The sequence below is a fragment of the Panulirus ornatus genome, chromosome 33 (assembly GCF_036320965.1).
Source record: "Panulirus ornatus isolate Po-2019 chromosome 33, ASM3632096v1, whole genome shotgun sequence".
NCBI classification, from domain to species: domain Eukaryota; kingdom Metazoa; phylum Arthropoda; class Malacostraca; order Decapoda; family Palinuridae; genus Panulirus; species Panulirus ornatus.
Window position 1 is genome coordinate 462533 of NC_092256.1, and position 21483 is coordinate 484015.

At 42.0% G+C, this 21483-nt stretch overlaps 1 protein-coding gene across 1 annotated transcript in view; it reads left to right on the forward strand.

Moving 5' to 3' along the window:
• Nucleotides 1–21483, forward strand: part of LOC139759408 (glutamate receptor ionotropic, delta-1-like) — a 471351-nt gene that overhangs the window by 271922 nt on the left and 177946 nt on the right. The window contains exons 7-8 of the mRNA XM_071681492.1: nucleotides 4081–4317; nucleotides 4521–4699. Of these exons, the coding sequence (XP_071537593.1) occupies nucleotides 4081–4317; nucleotides 4521–4699 (416 nt within the window). The remainder of the gene's footprint in view (nucleotides 1–4080; nucleotides 4318–4520; nucleotides 4700–21483) is intronic.

The window sequence follows — 21483 nt, forward strand, 5'->3', positions numbered from 1 at the left end:
GAGCATGAATAATAGTGTGGAATTCGAAGAACTAAATTCTGTCATAACTTGTAATTAATAAGGATATAGGATCCAATAATGTAGTATGGTTGCTAGGCGTGGGCTAAGGATAGAGATTAAGGAGGTATGGTGGTGATGTGTGGAAATGAGTATGTATGAGGACATAGAGGATTGATTTTTATATTTTATGAAACAGTAACGTAATTGTTAAGCGTGATAAGTTAGGATGATAAAAAGATCGGGTTTGATAGAGCAGAGAGGGTTTTTTGAAATGGTTTTTTGCCCAATGAGATAATGAGTGAGGAAAGACTGACAATCGTGAAAAATCATACTGCTTAGTCGTTCACTATTATAATTGTTTAGACCAAAATTAGTTTTCAATCTTACTTTACCCAGAAAATATTGAGCAAGTTTCTTGAACATTATGAGTTTTAAATGGGGTCAAGTAAAATCTTGATTGTATGAATAGTAAATGGGATTAGAGTTTTATAGTTTCTATTCCAAGGGATATCCTCATGAGGTAAACATTGAAAGTAGTGTATGAATTATTTTTGCTTTTGGGAGTTTATTAAAATACATGTGGAAGGTTTAGGTTAGTATTTCTTAGTTGAAAAAGCGACCATCTGCAAACGTGTGAGCCATCTGCCCAAGAATAAAAAACAAAATAACAAAAAAAAAAAATATATATATATTATATAAATTAATATATATATATCTATATATATATATATTATTATCCAGGGATAGGGGAGGAAGATATTCACGTATTCCTGGTGAGTAGATGGGACTAAAGGGGATGGAATCGGTTGGCTTGCCCATCTCTCGTTTTCTTTTTTTTTTTAATTTTTAAAGAAAGCACAGAGAAATGGGCAGGTGAGGGAATTCTCAAGGCAGACTCGTTTTACGTACCTCGCTAATTCGGGAACAGGCTAAAGAATGAACAGAACACAAAACAAAAAATTCTATATATTTAACTATTATATAAAAATATTTATATATTATATATAATATTATATTATATATATTATATCTAATATATAAATTATGTATTCATATTTGCTTTTCGCTGCACTCGATCCTAGGTAGGCCAAGGAAAAGGACGAAGACATGGCAAACCCCATACACTTTAAATAATACATCCACGAAATAAATACAAATAAATCATTGTACATATAAAAACAAATATATACTAATAACAGCACAAATACATGTCATCCTAAAAATAACACGACTTAAAGTTATACCCACCACATATTTCTAGGTAGCTTAGAACAGCCAACTTGTGGCCCCATTCGAATATCGTCTCTAGCTGACAAGCAATAATTATTCTTCTTATATATTATATAAATAATATATTATAATTTAATATATATAAATTAAATATATAAATAATCTTAATATATAAATTTATATAAATATAACATATATATTAATATAAAATATTATATTATATACTTAGACTTTTACTCTCTTTTGCGTTTGTAGGAAGTAAACAGTACTAAGAAAAGTCAAACCCCCCCAATACACAGTCTATAAACCTATCCAAATTCATCATAACCTAAAATAAACCTTATCAATTCATTTATCAATCCTCTACCTTAAAACAATTAACAATCAAAATTTCTTGCCCACATTCACTCTTAATAACTCTAACACAACCATAAATACACACCAAACCAAACTTAGTGACTAAACAATTATACAGTACACACATAATTAAAATATCATCTCTCTATGTGAAAACAAAACACAATTAGATATCACAACGCTCTTATAAAACCATTCTATACCTTATTTACATCGATAAACACTAAAAATTATTACACAAAACCATAAGAAAATTATCGCCCCATAAAAAGCATCCCGCAACTAAACCTATATAACAAATAATCAACAAAAAACAATAATTAATATAAAACATAAATAAAACCAATTCAAGCCCGGAATACGTCCAAATAACATCTTATTTTTCAGAGCTATCTAGTAATCTAAACATTCAATCCTCAGTTTTTTATAAATAAATATCTTGCCTCAACTACTGTATAATAATAGTCTTTTTCAAATATACTAAAACATATATAACTATTCACCCGTCACGTTAGCAGTTTTCAAAGAAACAGCCCAGCGTAGTATATATGACACCATGAAACTATAAGACTATAAACAGACTTCATACTATCATAACAAAACAATATTTACCTCCTAACAAACCACATAAAACTTAAAAACATGGATCATCAACCAGCGAAACAATAATAGGAACAATATTTCTCTCTACCTACAGCACACATGCTTAATCCTCGATAAAACTTTTAAAGCTTTACAACAATTTCCTACACATTATTCTTAAACCTTACGACAATTATAAATAATATATATGATTTGTATATTAATGTCTCAAAAAAATGATTATAGTATTTCTACAATCAATTATCAAAGAACCTGATAAATCTAAACTTTGAAAAATGCTCATTCTGATGCTTGTCAATCTTCACAACATAATACCTATAAAATTTAAGGAAAAAAAAAATAATACTCTGTATTTGAGCACTATCTTATCCTTTGATTGTTACATGGATAGGAGATTGAAATATGCACTAATGAGTCATACTACATTAAACTAACTTACCAACCAGTCAAAAAATAGTACTTTTTTAAAATTTCTGCAACCAAAACTTATATGTGGAAAATTCGAAAGCTTAACTATCTTAGTTTACAATATTTTCCAAATCATTTGCAATGCCAAAAACTATATTGCCCACTCTAACATCAAAAACTTAACAATTAAAATACACCTTTTTTTACATCACATAAATTAATTCATCATTTCGGCGCTTCATGAAGTCCATTTGATGTTCTTAAGCACTATTATTATACTATAGAACATTTTTTATTTTAAAATTAATGATAAAAAAATCTCATTTGCCTTTTTTTTCTCTTGCACTTTCTCTTGATCTCCTGTTCTTTATTTATCATCTCCCATAATTGAATTTTTTGACCAAAATCGTCCAAATGTCTTTTTTTTTCACTAATCCTCTTATTCTTCTCCCACATCATACCTTATAATAACCCATCCACTTTCTAAGCCAACGAACATTTGCGAATCCATATGAATTCAAATACATCCATTCTCCCACTCCCTTACTTCATGTTCTATTTTTCATCTGTCTCAGTCTCTCTAGGTGGTACTTTCAAGGTTTCATTCTCATGTCATTATCTCACCATTCGTTCACCACATTACTTTTTTTGAAAAAAAAATACAAATTTCAGATTTGCTCACATGATAATGATCAGACACTCAGTTGACTCTCGCAATTAAATCAAAAGTTTCTTTGCACGCCTGTCAATTAACAGTAATCAATAGTTTGGCATCTCTCTAAACATAAGTATATTATTTTTATTGCTTTTTAAACAGGTTTCAATCAAGTTTTTTCAGCAATAACTTAAAGCTTTCAATAAATATAAACATGAACACATGTTCAATTATTCCCAATGCATACTCACTTTGCATTCAAATAATCACTATACCCGATGTGCATAAAACACTAACACATAATAGCTGCTCAAAATTTGTTAGAACTTTTTTAAGAGGAGATATGCACAATATAACTATATAAATTAGTTTTAAATTAATCGAGGAAATTATTTTTACAAAAATGAATATACAATTGTTCAGGAGTATGCTTTCCTTCTTTCTTGTCTCTCATAACCCCTGACTTTACTCCAGACATTCAAAACATTTCTTTACTTGAGCGTCTTTATAGAGCCAAAACATCCAGGTCTTTTCTCAAACATATATATTATATATATATATATATATATATATATATATATATATATATATATGAGAAGAGACCCGGTCTTGCGATGGTTGATGATCTGTCTGGGGTCACCTTCTTCAGCAGATGTCTCTGGTGGGATGGCGGATACTGTTTTATTTTGTTATTACATACGATTTATCTCTAACTGTTAGGAGGAGCTGTTGCCTGTTCATCACCACCTTAGCTCTCTCTGTGCAGGTGATGACTGGATGTTAGTTGGAGTTGTGTAACGTCATTATCCCCTTTACTCTGCGTGCAGGTGTTGGTAGGATGGTGGCTGGTGTTCTGTCTAGTCATCACGACGGGATTTCGTTCATCGCTGATCGCTCACCTGACGGTCCAGGGAAGGTCCAGAACCCTGGACACCTTCCAAGACCTTGTGAGGCAGGATAGCTGGCGATGGGCCACCGAACCCTGGCTCTATAAAGGTGCAGCCTATGAGTACTTTTCCAAACATCCTGATCCTGTGGTGAATCAAATCTATCAAGGGATGGAGGTCAGTTCGTAAATGTTTTCTGCAAAAAACGAAGAACATATAACTTAACCTTAAGAAATGATTAGAGATAATATACATATATACCCTTGCATACAACAAAATTTCTTGAGGTACACGCACACCTATTCATATGTTATGTATAAAGGTGCGTGAATATGAAATTAGCTCGCGATATTTTTGATGTGATTAACCCTGTACTCCAGGTGTTCGTAGCAGATGAAGCACTGCAGAAGGTGTCTCAAGGAGGATTCTCCCTAATAGACTTCAAAATCTATGTCTCCGTCATCGTCGCTTCTCGCTACACCGACGTTACAGGCAACACACCCTTCTACATCAGTAACAATGGAATATCTATCTTCGCTGCATCTGGATGGGCAATTAGGTATATATCCTGAGTTAAGGGTGGGAAATGAAGGTGTTTGTATGATTGATGTACTAAGTATCATAGCAGTGTAAAATGTCTGCTTTCAGTGAAGATCTTCCCTCTTAAGTGAAAGAGTTAAACTAGATTGAATTGGTTACTATATCTTTAAGTTGGTTTTATGAGCAAGTCAGATTTACTGAGTTATCTCTTGATAAGATGATTCACCATATCAACTGATATCATTATGTTAAGTTAGAGTCGTTAACATAGACTAAGTTTGATCAACTAACTATTTAGTATTGATCTGGTTTTATCAACTTAGTAGTTTTCAGTGGCAATAGATGGGGTAAGCATCTTAGAGTTAAGTTTGTTGAAAATCTGGACGAGAATAATCTTACTGTGCTAGATTGGCTTCCTTATCTGATGTTAACTTTGACAGGTTAACAAAACTGGTGTCATGCATATGGCCGCTCACCATGTACCGGACCACTCAAAAGGTACCTAACTATCCTCAGGTACCTGATCACTCACAAAATACCTGACCCCCTCATCAGGTACCTGACCACTCCCCAGATACCTGACCATTCACCAGGAACCTGACCCATCCTCAGGTATCTGAGCACTCACCAGGTACCTGACCCCCCTTCCTTACCAGGTAACTGACCACTCCCCAGGTAACTGACCACTCAACAGGTAAATAACCATTCACCAGGTACCTAACCACTTCTTGGACACTTGACAGTTCACCAGGCACCTGATCATTGCCAAACAACTGACCACTCATCAGACACTTAACCACTCACCAAGCACCTGACCACTCATCAGACACCTAACCACTCACCAAGCACCTGACCCTTTTCCAAGTGTTTGACAACTTACCAGATACCTGACCACTCATTAGGCACCAATTCGCTCACTGGGCACCTGACTAGTCACTAGGTACCTGACCACTCACCAGGCAACTGACCACTCCTCAGGTACCTGATTACTCACAAGTCACCTAGCCAATCAACAGGCCACTAACCACTCACCAGATACCTAACCACTCACCAGGTGCGTAATCATTCACTGGGCACCTGGCCACTCACCTGTTACCTGACCCCTCACAAGTTATCAAACCACTCAACAGGCACCTGACCATTCCACAGGCAACTGACCGCTCACAATTCACCTGACCACTCACCTGGCACCTGACTACTCACCAGGCAACTGACCATTCACCAGGTACCTGACCATTCACCAGATACCTAACCAGTCACTGGGAACCTGACTATTCACGAGGTCCCTGATCACTCACCAAGTAAATGACAACTCACCAAGTACCTGATCACTCACAGGGGACTTAACTATTCACCAGACGCCAGACAACTCACCAGGAATATGACCACTCAACAGGGACCTGAGCACTCACCGGTTACCTGTCCGCTCACCAGGCTCCTGACCACACATTAGGCGCTTGACAACTCATCAGGCAAATAGCCACTTACCAGTCAGCTGACCACTAACCAGAAACCTGATCATTCACAAGGTGCCTGATCATTCACCAGGTGCCTGAGCATTCCCCAGGTACCTGACCACTCACTAGGTACCAGGCATCGAATCACCCACTGCGCACCTGACCACTTACCAGGTATCTGACCACGCACCAGGCAACTAACCACTCACCAGTTACCTGATCACTCAGCAGGCAACTAACCACTCACAAGGCACCTGACCATTCCCAAGGCACCTTATCACTCAACAGGTAGCTGACTACTCTCCAGTTACCTGACCACTCAACAGGCACCCGACCACTCACCAAGGAGCTGACCATTAAACAAGTATCTGACCACTCACCAGGTACCTTACAACTCAGAAGTAACCTGACCACTCACCAGGCACTTGACCACTCCCTATGCGCCTGATCACTCACTAGCCATCTGACCACACCCCAGGTACCTGGCCACTCCCTAGGTACCTGACCACTTCTTATGTACCTGATCACTCACTAGGTGCCTGACCACTCAATAGGCACCTCACCACTTATCAGGTACCTTACCAATCACCAGACACCTGACTAATCACCAGGCAACTCACCATACAAAAGGCACCTGACCACCAACCAAGCAAATAACCACTTACTAGGCACTTGCTCACTCACCAGACACCTGACCACTCAACAAGCACCTGGCTATTCACCAGGTACCTGATCACTCATCAGGCAACTAACCAGCCAACAGGTATCTGACCACTCGACAGTACCTAACCACTCACTACAGACACCTGACCTCTCCCCAGGCACCTTATCACTTACCAGGTACCTAACCACTCACTAATCACCTGAACCCTCACCAGATAGATACCTGACCACTCACCAAGCATCTAGCCCCTTTCCAGGTACCTCACCCTTCATTAGGCACCAAATCACTCACCAGGTACCTGAAAACTCACTAGGCACCTAATCACTAACAAGGCACCAGACCATTCGCAAGGAACCTGGCCATTCAACAGTTACCTGACCACTTAGCAGGGACCCGACCACTCACTGAGCAGCTGACCATTCAACAGGTATCTGACCACTTTCCAGGTACCTTACAACTCACCAGAAACCTCACCATTTACCAGGCACCTGACCACTCACGAGGTACCTGACCACTCACCAGCCATCTGGCCACTCCCCGGTCACCAGACCACTTTCTATGTACCTGACCACTCACCACGAACCTCACCACTCATCAGGTACCTTACCACTCAACAAGTACCTTACCATTCATCGGGTACCTGACCACTCCGCATGTCCCTGACGACTCACCTGACACCTAATAACTTACTGGGTACATGACCACTCAACAGGCACCTAACCAATCACCTGGCACCTAAACAATAAATCCCACCTGACCGCTCGACAGGTACCTGACCACTCACCAGGAACCTACCCACTCACCAAGCACCTGATCACTCACCAGGCAACTAACCACTCACCAGGAACCTTACCTCTCACCAGATACCTAACCACTCTCCAGGCACCTAACCATTCACTGGGAATATGACCACTCAACAAGTACCTGACCACTCATTGGTTACCTGACTCCTCATCAGGCACCTGACCACAAACAAGGCATTTGACCACTCACTAGTCACCTGACCACTAATCATGCACTTAACCACTCACAAGGCACCTGACTCACCAGGCACTTGAACACTCACCATACACCTGACCATTCACCTGGAACATGACTACTCACTAGGCACCTGACCACTCACAAGGCACCAGATCTCTCAACAGGCACATGACCATTCACCAGGTACTTAACCACTCACTAAGCACCTGACCACTCACCAGGTACATGGCTATTTATTAGGTACCTGACCAATCACAAAGTACCTGAGCACTCGCCAAGCACCTGACCACTCACCAGGTATCCCACCACTCACCAGACACCTGTCCACTCACTAGATACCTGACCACTTATCAGGTAACTGGCCACTCACCAGACACCCGGCCACTCAAGGGACATGACCACTCCCCAGGCATATGACGTTTACTATGGCACCTGACCACTCACCTGGCAACTGACCATCCACAAGGTATCTGACTACTCATTAAGCAGTTGAACACTCACCAGGTACATGATCACTAACCATACACCTAACCTCTTATCGGACACCTGACCACTCACCAGGTACTTGACCATTCACGAGGTACCTGGGCACACCCCAGGTGCATAACTAGTCACAAAGTACCTGAGCACTCACCAGACACCTGACCAATCAACACGTATATAACCACTCAGACACCTAACCAATCACCAGGCACCTGATCACTTACCAGGTAACTGGCCACTCACCAGACAACAGACTACTCACCAAGCACATGACATAGCTTCAAGAACTTGACCACTCACCAGCACCTGATCGCTTACCAAGCACCTGACCACTTGCAACGTACCTGACCTTTCATCAGATACCTGTCCTCTCACTGGGCACCTGACCACTCACAAAGCATCTGACCACTCACAAGGTACTTGACGATTCAACAGGCACCAAATCTCTCACCAGGTAGCGAACCACTCATCACTAACCTGACCTCTCACCAGTTGCCTGACCACTCAACAGACACCCGACCAAACACCAAGCAGCTGACCATTCAACAGGTATCTGACTAGCCATCAGGTACCCTACACCTCACCAGGAACCTAACCACTCAACAGGCACTTGGTTACTCACAAGGTACCTGACCACTCACCAGGCACCTGATCACTCCCCAGGCACTTGGCTACTCCCCAGGCACCTGACCATTCCCCAGGTACCTGGCCACTCCCTATATACGTGAACACTCCCAATGTACCTGTCCCTCAACAGGTACATAAACACTAACCAGGCACCTCACTACTCTCCATTTCCCTTACCACTCACCAGATACCTTATCACTCAACAGGTACCTGACCACTCCTCAGATACCTGACCGATCACATGGCACCAAAAATCTCACTGGGCACCTAACCACTCACCAGGTACCTGGCCATCTACCAGGTACCTAACACTCACCAGGTACATTATCACTCACCAAGCACTTCACACTCACTAGGCACATGACCACTTTCCAAGCACCTGCCTACTCCCCAGGTACCTGACCATCCCAGGTACCTGGTCACTCCCCAGATACCGGACTACTCCCTATGTACCTCACTACTCACCTGGTACCACACCACTTGTCAGGTACCTGACCACTCACCTGGCACCTAGATACTCAGTGGGAACCTGACCACTTAACAGGTACCTGACCATTCACCAGGAACGTAATCACTCAGTGGACACCTGACCACTTACGAGACGACTGACCATTCGCGTAGTACCTAATCACTTACTAAGCACCTGACCACTCAACAGGTACCTGACCTCTCACCACATACCTGACCATCCACCAAACATCTATCATCTCACTGGGCACCTGACCACTCACTAAGCACTTGACCACTCACCAAGCACCTGACCAATCACGAGGTACTTGATCATTAGTCACCTGACTACTCACCACGTAGCAAACCACTCACCAGTGATCTGACCACTGAACAGGCACCTGATCAATCACAAAATAGCTGACCATTCAATAGGTACCTGACCAGTCATCAGGGACCTTACAACTCACTAGGAACCTGACTACTCACCAGGCACCTGACTACTCACGAGGTACCTGACCACTCACCAGGCTTCTAAACACATACACAAGGCACTTGGCCACTAACCAGGCACCTGATCACTCACCAATCGCTTGACCATTTACCCAGTATCTGACGGTCACTAGGTAGCTGACCACTCACCAGGCACGTAATCTTTCGCTGGGCAACTCAACACCTAGCAAGTACGTAACCACACACCAGGTAACTGAAAACTCACCAGGTAACTGACCACTCGAAAGGTACACGATCATTTACCATGCACCTGACCACTCCACAAACATCTGCCCACTCACCAGTTACCTGACCACTCACCAGGAATCTGACCACTCACCAGTTAATTGACCACTCACTAGGTATCTTATCAATCAACATGCACCTGAACATTCACCAGGTACCTGCCTATTCACCAGATACTTAACCACTCACCAAGCACATGACTACTCACCAGTTACCCAACCCCTCCCAAGTCACCTGACCCTTCATCAGGTACCTGACTACTCACCAAGAAACTGATCACTCACCAGGTACCTAACAACTCACCAGACACATGGTAACTGACCATTCTCTAAGCGTCTAAACATTTAACAGGTTTCTGACTAGTCCCTAGGTACTTGATCACCAGGCACTTGACCACTCACCAGGAATATGAGCACTCACCAGGCACCTAACCACACAAAGCACTTGACCACTCACCATGTACTTGACCACTCTCAGGGCAAATAACCACTCACCAGGTATCTAATCACTCATCAGGCACCTACCTAATCATTCACCAGGTACATGACCATTCATCAGTTACTAACCACTCACCTGACACCTGACCTCGTCCTAGGCACCCGACCACTCACCAGGTACTTAACCATTCATCAGACATCAAACTACTCACCAGGTACCTGATCACTCACCAGGCAAATGGCTACTCACCATATACTTGATCACTCACCAGGCACCAAACCACTCACCAGGAATCTAACCACTCACCAGGAATTTAACCACTCACCAGGCACCTGACCACATCCCATGAACCTGACACTTCCTAGTTACTTGACCACTCACCAGGCACCTGACAACTCACCATGAACCTAATCACTCACCAGGTACCTGATCCCTCATCTAATACCTGACCACTCACCAAGCAACTAGATATCTAACAGGTGTCTCACTAGTCACTAGGTACCTGACCACTCACCAGGTACCTAATCACTCACTTGGCGCCAGTACACTCACCAAGCAACTCAACACTCACCAGTCACATGACCATTCTCCAGGTACCTAAACAATCATCAGGGACCTGACCCCTTACCTGGTATATGACCACTCACCAAGCAGCTAAACATTCAACAGGCACTTGAGCAGTCCCGGGTATCTGATCAAATCACCTGGCATCTAAACAGTCACTGCGCATCGTACTACTCTTTAGGTACCTGACCACTCACCAGGAACCTGCCCACTCACAAGGTACCTTATCACTTACCAAGCTCCCAACTACTCACCAGGCACCTTACCGTTCATCAGGTGCCTAACACTCTCCACGCACCTGACCACTCACCAGGAATATGACCACTCAACAAGTACCTGACCATTCACTGGTTACATGACTACTCAGCAAGAACCTGACCACACACAAAGCAGTTGACCACTCACCAGGCAGTTGACCATTAACTAGACACCTAACCACTCACAAGGCAACTGGCCACTCACTAGGCACTTGACCACTCACTAACCATCTGATCATTCACCAGGTACCTGACTAACCACAAGGCACTTGACCACTCATCAGGCACCTGACCAATTACCACACAAATAATCACTCACCAGGTACCTGCCAACTAGGTAGGTAACGGACCACTCACAAGATACCTAACCACTCACCAGGTACCTGACCACTCACCAAGCACCTGATCATTCACCAGGTATCTAATCATTCACCAGGTACCTGACTGTTCATCAGGAACAACCACTCACTAGGCACTTGACCATCCACCAGGTACATGGCTATTCATGAGGTACCTGACAACTACCAAGGTACCTGAGCACTCACCAGGAACCTATCCACTCACGAGGTACCTGATCAGACACCTGATCACTCACTAGGCACCTTACCACTTGCCAGATAACTGGCCACTCATCAGGTACCCAACCACTCAACAGACATCTAACTACTCACCAAGCATATGACATCTTCCCAGACACTTGACCACTCACCAGGCACGTGACCACTGACCAGGCAAATAACCATTAATCGGGCACCTGACCACTGACCATGCACCTGACCACTGACCATGCACCTGACCACTGACCATGCACCTGACCACTGACCATGCACCTGGCCACTCATTTCGCGCAAGACCATTCACCAGATGTCTGATCACTCGCCAAGGTATATTTTCTCGCTGAATACATATTTCAAGTGTGAACATTTTTGCTGTATACGTATCTCCAGGGTAGCTCTTTTTGCTGAACACGTAGTGTCAGGATAAATCTTATCGCTGAATAAGTATTTCCAGGGAAAAACGCTTCCCTAAATACGTATTATTAGGGTAAACCTCTAGTTGAATACGCAGTGCCAGGATATATATTCTCGCTGAATACGTATTTCCAGGGAAAAACTCGCTGAATACGTAATTCCAACGTAAACCTTCTCGCTGAATATGCATTTCCAGGGTAAACCTCGCTGAATACTTATTTCTAAGGAAAAGGTTCTCGATGACTACGAATTTCCAGGGTAAAACTTTTCGCTAGATACGCATTTTCAGGGTAAACCACGAGGACTATGTATTCCAGGGTAAATTTTTTCCCCGAATGCGTAGTGCCAGGACAAATCATCTTGATGAATACGCACTTCCAGGAAAAAACCTCTCGTCGAATACGTATTTCAGGGTAAACCGTCTCGCTAAATTAGAATCTCCATGGTAAACCTCGCCAAATACTTATTTCCAGGTGAACCTTTTCGATTAATATGTATTTCCAGGGTAAACGTTCTCGCTCATTATAAATTTCCTGGGTAAACCTTGTGGCTGAATCCATAATTCCAAGGTAAATCTTCTCACTGAATACGTATTTCCAGGATAAACCTTAGCTGAATACGCATTCCCGGGTTAAACCTCGCTGAACACCTATTTCCAAGGCAACCCTTCTCGCTGAATACGTATTTCCAGGGTAAACCTCGCTGAGTACGCATTTCCAGCGTAAACTTTCTCGTTGAATACGTATGTCCAAAGGAGCTCTTCTCGCCGAATACGTAATTCCATGGTAAATCTTCTCACTGAATACGTATTTCCAGGGTAAACCTTGTCGCTGAATGCATATTTCCAGGATAAACCTTCTCGCTAAATACGTATTTCCTGGGTAAACCTTCTCTCTGTTTACGTATATCCATGGTAAATCTTCTCGCTGAATACGTATTGGCAAGGTAAACCTTCCCGCTGAATACGTATTTCCAGGGTAAACCTTTTCGCTGAATATGTACTTCCAGGTAAACCTCGCTGAATACGTATTTCCAGGGTAAAAGTTCTCGCTGAATACGTATTTAAAAGGTAAATCTTCTCGTTGAATGCGTATTTCCCGGGTAAACCTCGTTGAATGCGTATTTCTCGGGTAAACCTTCTCACTGAATTCTTATTTCCTGAGTAAACTACTTGCTGAATAGGATTTTACAGGATAAACCTTCTCGCTGAATTCCTATTTCCAGGGTAGAATTTACGCTGAATACGTGTTTCTAGGTAAACTTTGTCGTTGAATATGTATTTTCAGGGTAAACCTTCTCGCTGAATATGTATTTCTAAGGTAAAACTTCACGCTGAATACGTGTATCTAGGTTAGACCTTCTCGCTGAATTCTTATATCTAGAGGAAACTTCTCGCTGAATTCTTATTTCTAGAGGAAACTTCTCGCTGAATACGTATTTCAAGTTAAACCTTGTCGCTAAGTACGTATTTTCAGGGAAAGCCTTCCAGGGTAAATCTTCTCTGTGAATACGTATTAGCAGGGTAAACCTTCTCGCTAAATCTGTGTTTGAAGGATAAACCTTCTCGTTTTCTCGTTGAATATGTATTTCCAGAGTAAAGCTTCTCGCTGAATACGTAATTCCAGGTAAAATTTCTCGTTGAATACGCATTTCCAGGGTATTCTCGCTGAATACGTATTTCCAGGGTAAACCTTGTCACTGAATACGTATTTCCAGAGTAAATTTTGTCGGTGAAAAAGTGTTCTTAGGGTAAACCTCGCTTAATACTTATTTCCAGGGTAAGCTTTTCGCTGAATACGCATTTCTAGCATAAACCTTCTCGCTGAATACGTATTTCCAGGATAAACCTTCTCGCTGAATACATATTTCCTAGCTAAATATTCTCACTGAATACGGATATCAAGGGTAAATCTCGCTGAATGCGTATTTCCAGGGTATACCTTCTCGCTGAATACTTATTTCCAGAGCAAGCTTCTCGCTGAATGCGAATGTCGAGGGCAAACATTCTCGCTGAATGCCTACTTCCAGAATAAGCCTTCTGGCTGAATACGAATTTCTTGAATAAACCTTCTCGCTGAATACGTATATCCAGGGGAAATATTCTCGCTGAATACGTATTTCCAGGGTAAACTTTCTTGCTGAATACGTATTTTTAGGGTAAACCTCGCTGAGTAAGTATATCCAGGAAAACCTTGTCGCTGAATACGTATTTCCAGAATAAGCCTTCTCCCTGGATACATATATCCAAAGTAAACCTTCTCGCTGAGTAAGTATTAACAGGTAAACTTTGTCACTGAATGCGTATTTCGAATTCAAACCTTCTCTCTGAATACGTATTTCCAGGGTAAACCTCGCTGAATAGGTATTCCCAGGGTAAACCTCGCTGAATACGTATTTCCAGGGTAAACCTCGTTGAATACGTATTCCCAGGGTAAACCTTCTTGCTGAATATGTATTTCTAGGGTAAACCTACTAGATGAATACGTATCTTCAGGGTAAACTTTCTCGCTGAATACTTATTTCCAGGGTAAATCCTCTCGCTGAATGCGTATCTTAAGGGTAAACCTTCTTGCCGAAAACGTATTTCCAAGTAAACCTTGTCGTTGAATACATATTTCTAGGATAAACCTTCTCGCTGAATGCGTATTTCTAGGGTAAGCCTTCTCGCTGAATACGTATTTCCAGGGTTAACCTACTCGTTGAATAATTATCTTCAGGTAAACCTCGCTGAACACGTATATCCAGAGTAAACCTCGCTGAATACGTATTTCCAGGGTAAACCTACTCGATGAATACGTATCTTCAGAGTAGACCTTCTCGCTGAATACGCATTTCCAGGATAAACCTCGCTGAATGCCTATTTTCAGTGTAAAACTACTCGATAAATACGTATCTTTAGGTTAAATCTTCTCGCTGAATACATATTTCCATGGTAACCCTTCTCGCTGAATAAGTAAAGCAGGTAAATATCCTCACGCTGAATACATATTTTCAGGGTAAGCCTCGCTGAATACGTATTTTAAGGGTACACTTTCTCGTTGAATACCTATTTCCAGGGATAGGGGAGAAAGAATACTTCCCACGCATTGCTCACGTATCGTAGAAGGCGACTAAAGGGGACGGGAGCGGGGGGCCAGAAACCCTCCCCTCCTTGTATTTTAACTTTCTAAAAGGGGAAACAGAAGAAGGAGTCACGCGAGGAGTGTTCATCCTCCTCGAAGGCTCAGATTGGGGTGACTAAATGTGTGTGGATGTAACCAAGATGAGAAAAAAGGAGAGATAGGTAGTATGTTTGAGGAAAGGAAACTGGATGTTTTGGCTCTGAGTGAAACGAAGCTCAAGGGTAAAGGGGAAGAGTGGTTTGGGAATGTCTTGGGAGTAAAGTCAGGGGTTAGTGAGAGGACAAGAGCAAGAGAAGGAGTAGCACTACTCCTGAATCAGGAGTTGTGGGAGTATGTGGTAGAGTGTAAGAAAGTAAATTCTAGATTGATATGGGTAAAACTGAAAGTTGATGGAGAGAGATGGGTGATTATTGGTGCATATGCACCTGGGCATGAGAAGAAAGATCATGAGAGGCAAGTGTTTTGGGAGCAGCTGAATGAGTGTGTTAGTGGTTTTGATGCACAAGATCGGGTTATAGTGATGGGTGATTTGAATGCAAAGGTGAGTAATGTGGCAGTTGAGGGAATAATTGGTATACATGGAGTGTTCAGTGTTGTAAATGGAAATGGTGAAGAGCTTGTAGATTTATGTGCTGAAAAAGGACTGGTGATTGGGAATACCTGGTTCAAAAAATATACATAAGTATACGTATGTAAGTAGGAGAGACAGCCAGAGAGCGTTATTGGATTACGTATTAATTGATAGACGCACGAAAGAGAGACTTTTGGATGTTAATGTGCTGAGAGGTGCAACTGGAGGGATGTCTGATCATTATCTTGTGGAGGCAAAGCTGAAGATTTGTGGGGGTTTTCAGAAAAGAAGAGAGAATGTTGGGTTGAAGAGAGTGGTGAGAGTTAGTGAGCTTAGGAAGGAGACTTGTTTGAGGATGTACCTGGAGAGACTGAGTACAGAATGGAAAAAGGCGAGAACAAAGGAGGTAAGGGGAGTGGGGGAGGAATGGGATGTATTTAGGGAAGCAGTGATGGCATGCGCAAAAGATGCTTGTAGCATGAGAAGCGTGGGAGGTGGGTTGATTAGAAAAAGTAGTGAGTGGTGGGATGAAGAAGTAAGATTATTGGTGAAAGAGAAGAGGGAGACATTTGGACGATTTTTGCACGGAAAAAATGCAAATGAGTGGGAGAGGTATAAAAGAAAGAGGCAGGAGGTCAAGAGAAAGGTGCAAGAGGTGAAAAGAGGGCAAATGAGAGTTGGGGTGAGAGAGTATCATTAAATTTCAGGGAGAATAAAAAGATGTTTTGGAAGGAGGTAAATAAATTGCGTAAGACAAGGGAGCAATTGGGAACTTCAGTGAAGGGGGCTAATCGAGAGGTGATAACAAGTAGTGGTGATGTGAGAAGGGGATGGAGTGAGTATTTTGAAGGTTTGTTGAATGTTTGATGATAGAGTGGCAGATATAGGGTGTTTTGGTCGAGGTGGTGTGCAAAGTGAGAGGGTTAGGGAAAATGATTTGGTAAATGGAGAAGAGATAGTAAAAGCTTTACGGAAGATGAAAGCCGGCAAGGCAGCAGGTTTGGACGGTATTGCAGTGGAATTTATTAAAAAAGGGGGTGACTGTATTGTTGACTGGTTGGTAAGGTTATTTAATGTATGTATGACTCATGGTGAGGTGCCTGAGGATTGGCGGAATGCTTGCATAGTGCCATTGTACAAAGGCAAAGGGGATAAGAGTGAGTGCTCAAATTACAGAGGTATAAGTTTGTTGAGTATTCCTGGTAAATTATATGGGAGGGTATTGATTGAGAGGGTGAAGGCATGTACAGAGCATCAGATTGGGGAAGAGCAGTGTGGTTTCAGAAGTGGTAGAGGATGTGTGGATCAGGTGTTTGCTTTGAAGAATGTATGTGAGAAATACTTAGAAAAACAAATGGATTTGTATGTAGCATTTATAGATCTGGAGAAATCATATGATAGAGTTGATAGAGATGCTCTGTGGAAGGTTTTAAGAATATACGGTGAGGGAGGCAAGTTGTTAGAAGCAGTGAAAAGTTTTTATCGAGGATGTACGGCATGTGTACGTGTAGGAAGAGAGGAAAGTGATTGGTTCTCAGTGAATGTAGGTTTGCGGCAGGGGTGTGTGATGTCTCCATGGTTGTTTAATTTGTTTATAGATGGGGTTGTTAGTTAGGTGAATGCAAGAGTTTTGGAAAGAGGGGCAAGTATGCAGTCTGTGGTGGATGAGAGAGCGTGGGAAGTGTGTCAGTTGTTGTTCGCTGATGATACAGCGCTGGTGGCTGATTCATGTAAGAAACTGCAGAAGCTGGTGACGGAGTTTGGTAAAGTGTGTGAAAGAAGAAAGTTAAGAGTAAATGTGAATAAGAGCAAGGTTATTAGGTACAGTAGGGTTGAGGGTCAAGTCAATTGGGAGGTAAGTTTGAGTGGAGAAAAACTGGAGGAAGTAAAGTGTTTTAGGTATCTGGGAGTGGATCTGGCAGCGGATGGAACCATGGAAGCGGAAGTGAATCATAGGGTGGAGGAGGGGGCAAAAATTCTGGGAGCTTTGAAGAATGTTTGGAAGTCGAGAACATTATCTCGGAAAGCAAAAATGGGTATGTTTGAAGGAATAGTGGTTCCAACAATGTTGTATGGTTGCGAGGCGTGGGCTATGGATAGAGTTGTGCGCAGGAGGGTGGATGTGCTGGAAATGAGATGTTTGAGGACAATATGTGGTGTGAGTTGGTTTGATCGAGTAATTAATGTAAGTGTAAGAGAGATGTGTGGAAATAAAAAGAGTGTGGTTGAGAGAGCAGAAGATGTTTTGAAATGGTTTGGTCACATGTAGAGAATGAGTGAGGAAAGATTGAGCAAGAGGATATATGTGTCGGAGGTGGAGGGAACGAGGAGAAGTGGGAGACCAAATTGGAGGTGGAAAGATGGAGTGAAAAAGATTTTGAGTGATCGGGGCCTGAACATGCAGGAGGGTGAAAGGCGTGCAAGGAATAGAGTGAATTGGAGCGATGTGGTATACCGGGGTCGACGTGCTGTCAATGGATTGAACCAGGGCATGTGAAGCGTCTGGGGTAAACCATGGAAAGTTTTGTGGGGCCTGGATATGGAAAGGGAGCTGTGGTTTCGGTGCATTATTACATGACAGCTGGAGACTGAGTGTGAACGAATGGGGCCTTTGGTGTCTTTTCCTAGCGCTACCTTGCACACATTAGGGGGGGAGGGGGTTGTTATTCCATGTTTGGCGAGGTGGCGATGAGAACAAATAAAGGCCGACAGTATGAATTATGTACATGTGTATATATGTATATGTCTGTGTGTGTATATATATATATATATATATATATATATATGTGTGTACATTGAGATGTATAGATATGTATATTTGCGTGTGTGGACGTGTATGTATATACATGTGTATGTGGGCGGGTTGGGCCATTCTTTCGTCTGTTTCCTTGCGCTACCTCGCTAACGCGGGAGACAGCGACAAAGCAAAATTAATATAAAAAATAAATAAATACCTTGTCGCTGAATACGTATTTCCTGGGTAAATCTTCTCGCTGAATATGTCTTTCTAGGGTAAACCTTCTCGCTCATTATGTATTTTCAGGGTAAACCTACTCGATGAATACGTATCTTTAGGGTAAACCTTTTCGCTGTAAACGCATATCCAGGGTAAACCTCGCTGAATACCTATTTTTAGGGAAACGGTTCTCGATGAATATGTTTTTCCAGGGTAAAACTTCGAGCTAAATACGCATTTCCAGGGTAATCCACGATGAATACGTATTACAGGATAAATTTTTCTCTGAATAAGTAGTGCAAGGAAATATTATGTCGCTGAATACATATTTCCAGGGAAAAACCTTCGGCTGAATACGTATTTTCAGGGTAAACCTTCTCGCTGAATTAGCATTTCCAGGGTAAACCTCGCCTAATACTTATTTCCAGGGTAAACCTTCTCGACGAATAAGTATTTCCAGTGTAAGCTTTATCGCTGGTTACAAATTCCTGGGGTAATCTTTATGGCTGATTCCATGATTCCAGGGTAAATCTTCTCACTGAATACGTATTTCCAGGATAAATCTTAGCTGAATACGCATTCTCGTGGTAAACTTTCTCGCCGAATACCTATTTCTGGGGTAACCCTTCTTGCTGAATACGTATTTTTAGGATAAATCTTCTCGCTGAATACGTATATCCAGGGCAAACCTTCTCGCTAAATACGTATATCCAGAGTAAACCTTCTCGTTGAATACGTATTTCCAAAGTAGCCCTTTTCGCTGAATACGTAATTCCATGATAAATCTCACTGAATACGTATTTCCATGGTAAACATTGTCGCTGAATACGTACTTCCAGGATAAACCTTCTCGCTGAATACGTATTTCCTGGGTAAACCTTCTCGCTGAATACGTATATCTATGGTAAATCTTCTAGCTGAATACGTATCGACAGGGTAAACCTTCCAGCAGAACATGTATTTCAAGGGTAAACCTTCTCGCTGAATACGTACGTCCAGGTAAACCTTGTCGCTGAATACGTATTTCCAGGGTAAAAGTACTCGCTGAATACGTATTTGAAGGGTAAACCTTCTCGCTGAATGCGTATTTCCTGGGTGAACCTTCTCGCTGAATTCTTATTTCCAAAGCAAACTTCAAGCTAAATAGGCATTTACATTATAAACCTTCTCGCTGAATACCTATTTCCAGGGTAAAATTTTCGCTGAATACGTATTTCCAGGTAAACCTTGTCGTTGAATACGTATTTCCAGGGTAAACCTTATCGCTGAATACGTATTTTCAGGGAAAGCCTTCTCGCAGAATACGTATCTCTAAGGGAAATCTCGGTGAAAACGTATTTACAGGGTAAACCTTCTCGCTAAATCCGTATTTAAAGGATAAACCTTTTCGCTGAATATGTATATGCAGGGTAAGGCTTCTCGCTGAATACGCAATTCTAGGTAAGATTTCTCCCTGAATACGTATTTCCAGGGTAAACCTCGCTGAATACGAATTTCCAGGGTAAACCTTGTCGCTGAATACGTATTTCCACAGTAAACCTTGTCGGTGAAATACGCATTTCCAGCGTAAACATTCTCGTTGAATACGTATTTCTAATATAAACCTTCTCGCTGAATACGTATCTTCTGGTTGAATATTCTCGCTGAATACGTATTTCCAGGGTAAACCCTCTCGCTGAATACTTATTTCCAGGGCAAGCTTGTCGCTGAATACGCATGTCGAGGGCAAACATTGTCGCTGAATGTGTACTTCCAGGATAAGCCTTCTCGCTGAATACGTATTTCTTGAATGAACCTTCTTGCTGAATACGTATTTGTAGGGTAAGCCTCTCTGAATACGTATTTCAAGGGTACACTTTCTCGTGGAATACGTATTTCCAGGTAAAGCTTGTCGCTGAGTAAGTATTTCCTGGGTAAATCTCCTCGCTAAATACGTATTTCTAGGGCAAACCTCGCTGAATATGTATTTCCAGGGTAAATCTACTCGATGAATACGTATCTTCAGGGTAAACCTTCTAGTTGAATACGTTTTTCCGGGCTAAACGTTCTCGCTGAATACGTGTTTCCAGGGTACGTTTTCTCGCTGAATACGTAATTTCAGGGAAAAACTCGCTGAATACGTAATTCCAGGGTCTTCCTTCTCGCGGAATACGCATTTCAAAGGTAAACTTCGCAGAATACTTACTTCTAGGTTAAAGGTTCTCGTTGAATACGTATTTCCAGGGTATACCTTCTCGCTGAATACGCATTTCCAGGGTAAACCTAACGGAATACACGTATTCCAGGGTAAATTTTCTCGCTGAATACGTAATGCCAGGATAAATCTTCTCGCAGAATACGTATTTCAGGGAAAAACTTCTCGCAAAATAAGTGTTCCCAGGGAAAACCTTCCCGCTGAATAAGCATTTCTAGGGTAAACCTATGTAAATACTTATTTTCAGGGTAAACAATTGCGATAAATACGTATTTACTGGGTAACCGTTCTCGCTGATTACAAATTCCAGGTAAACTTTACGGTTGCATACGT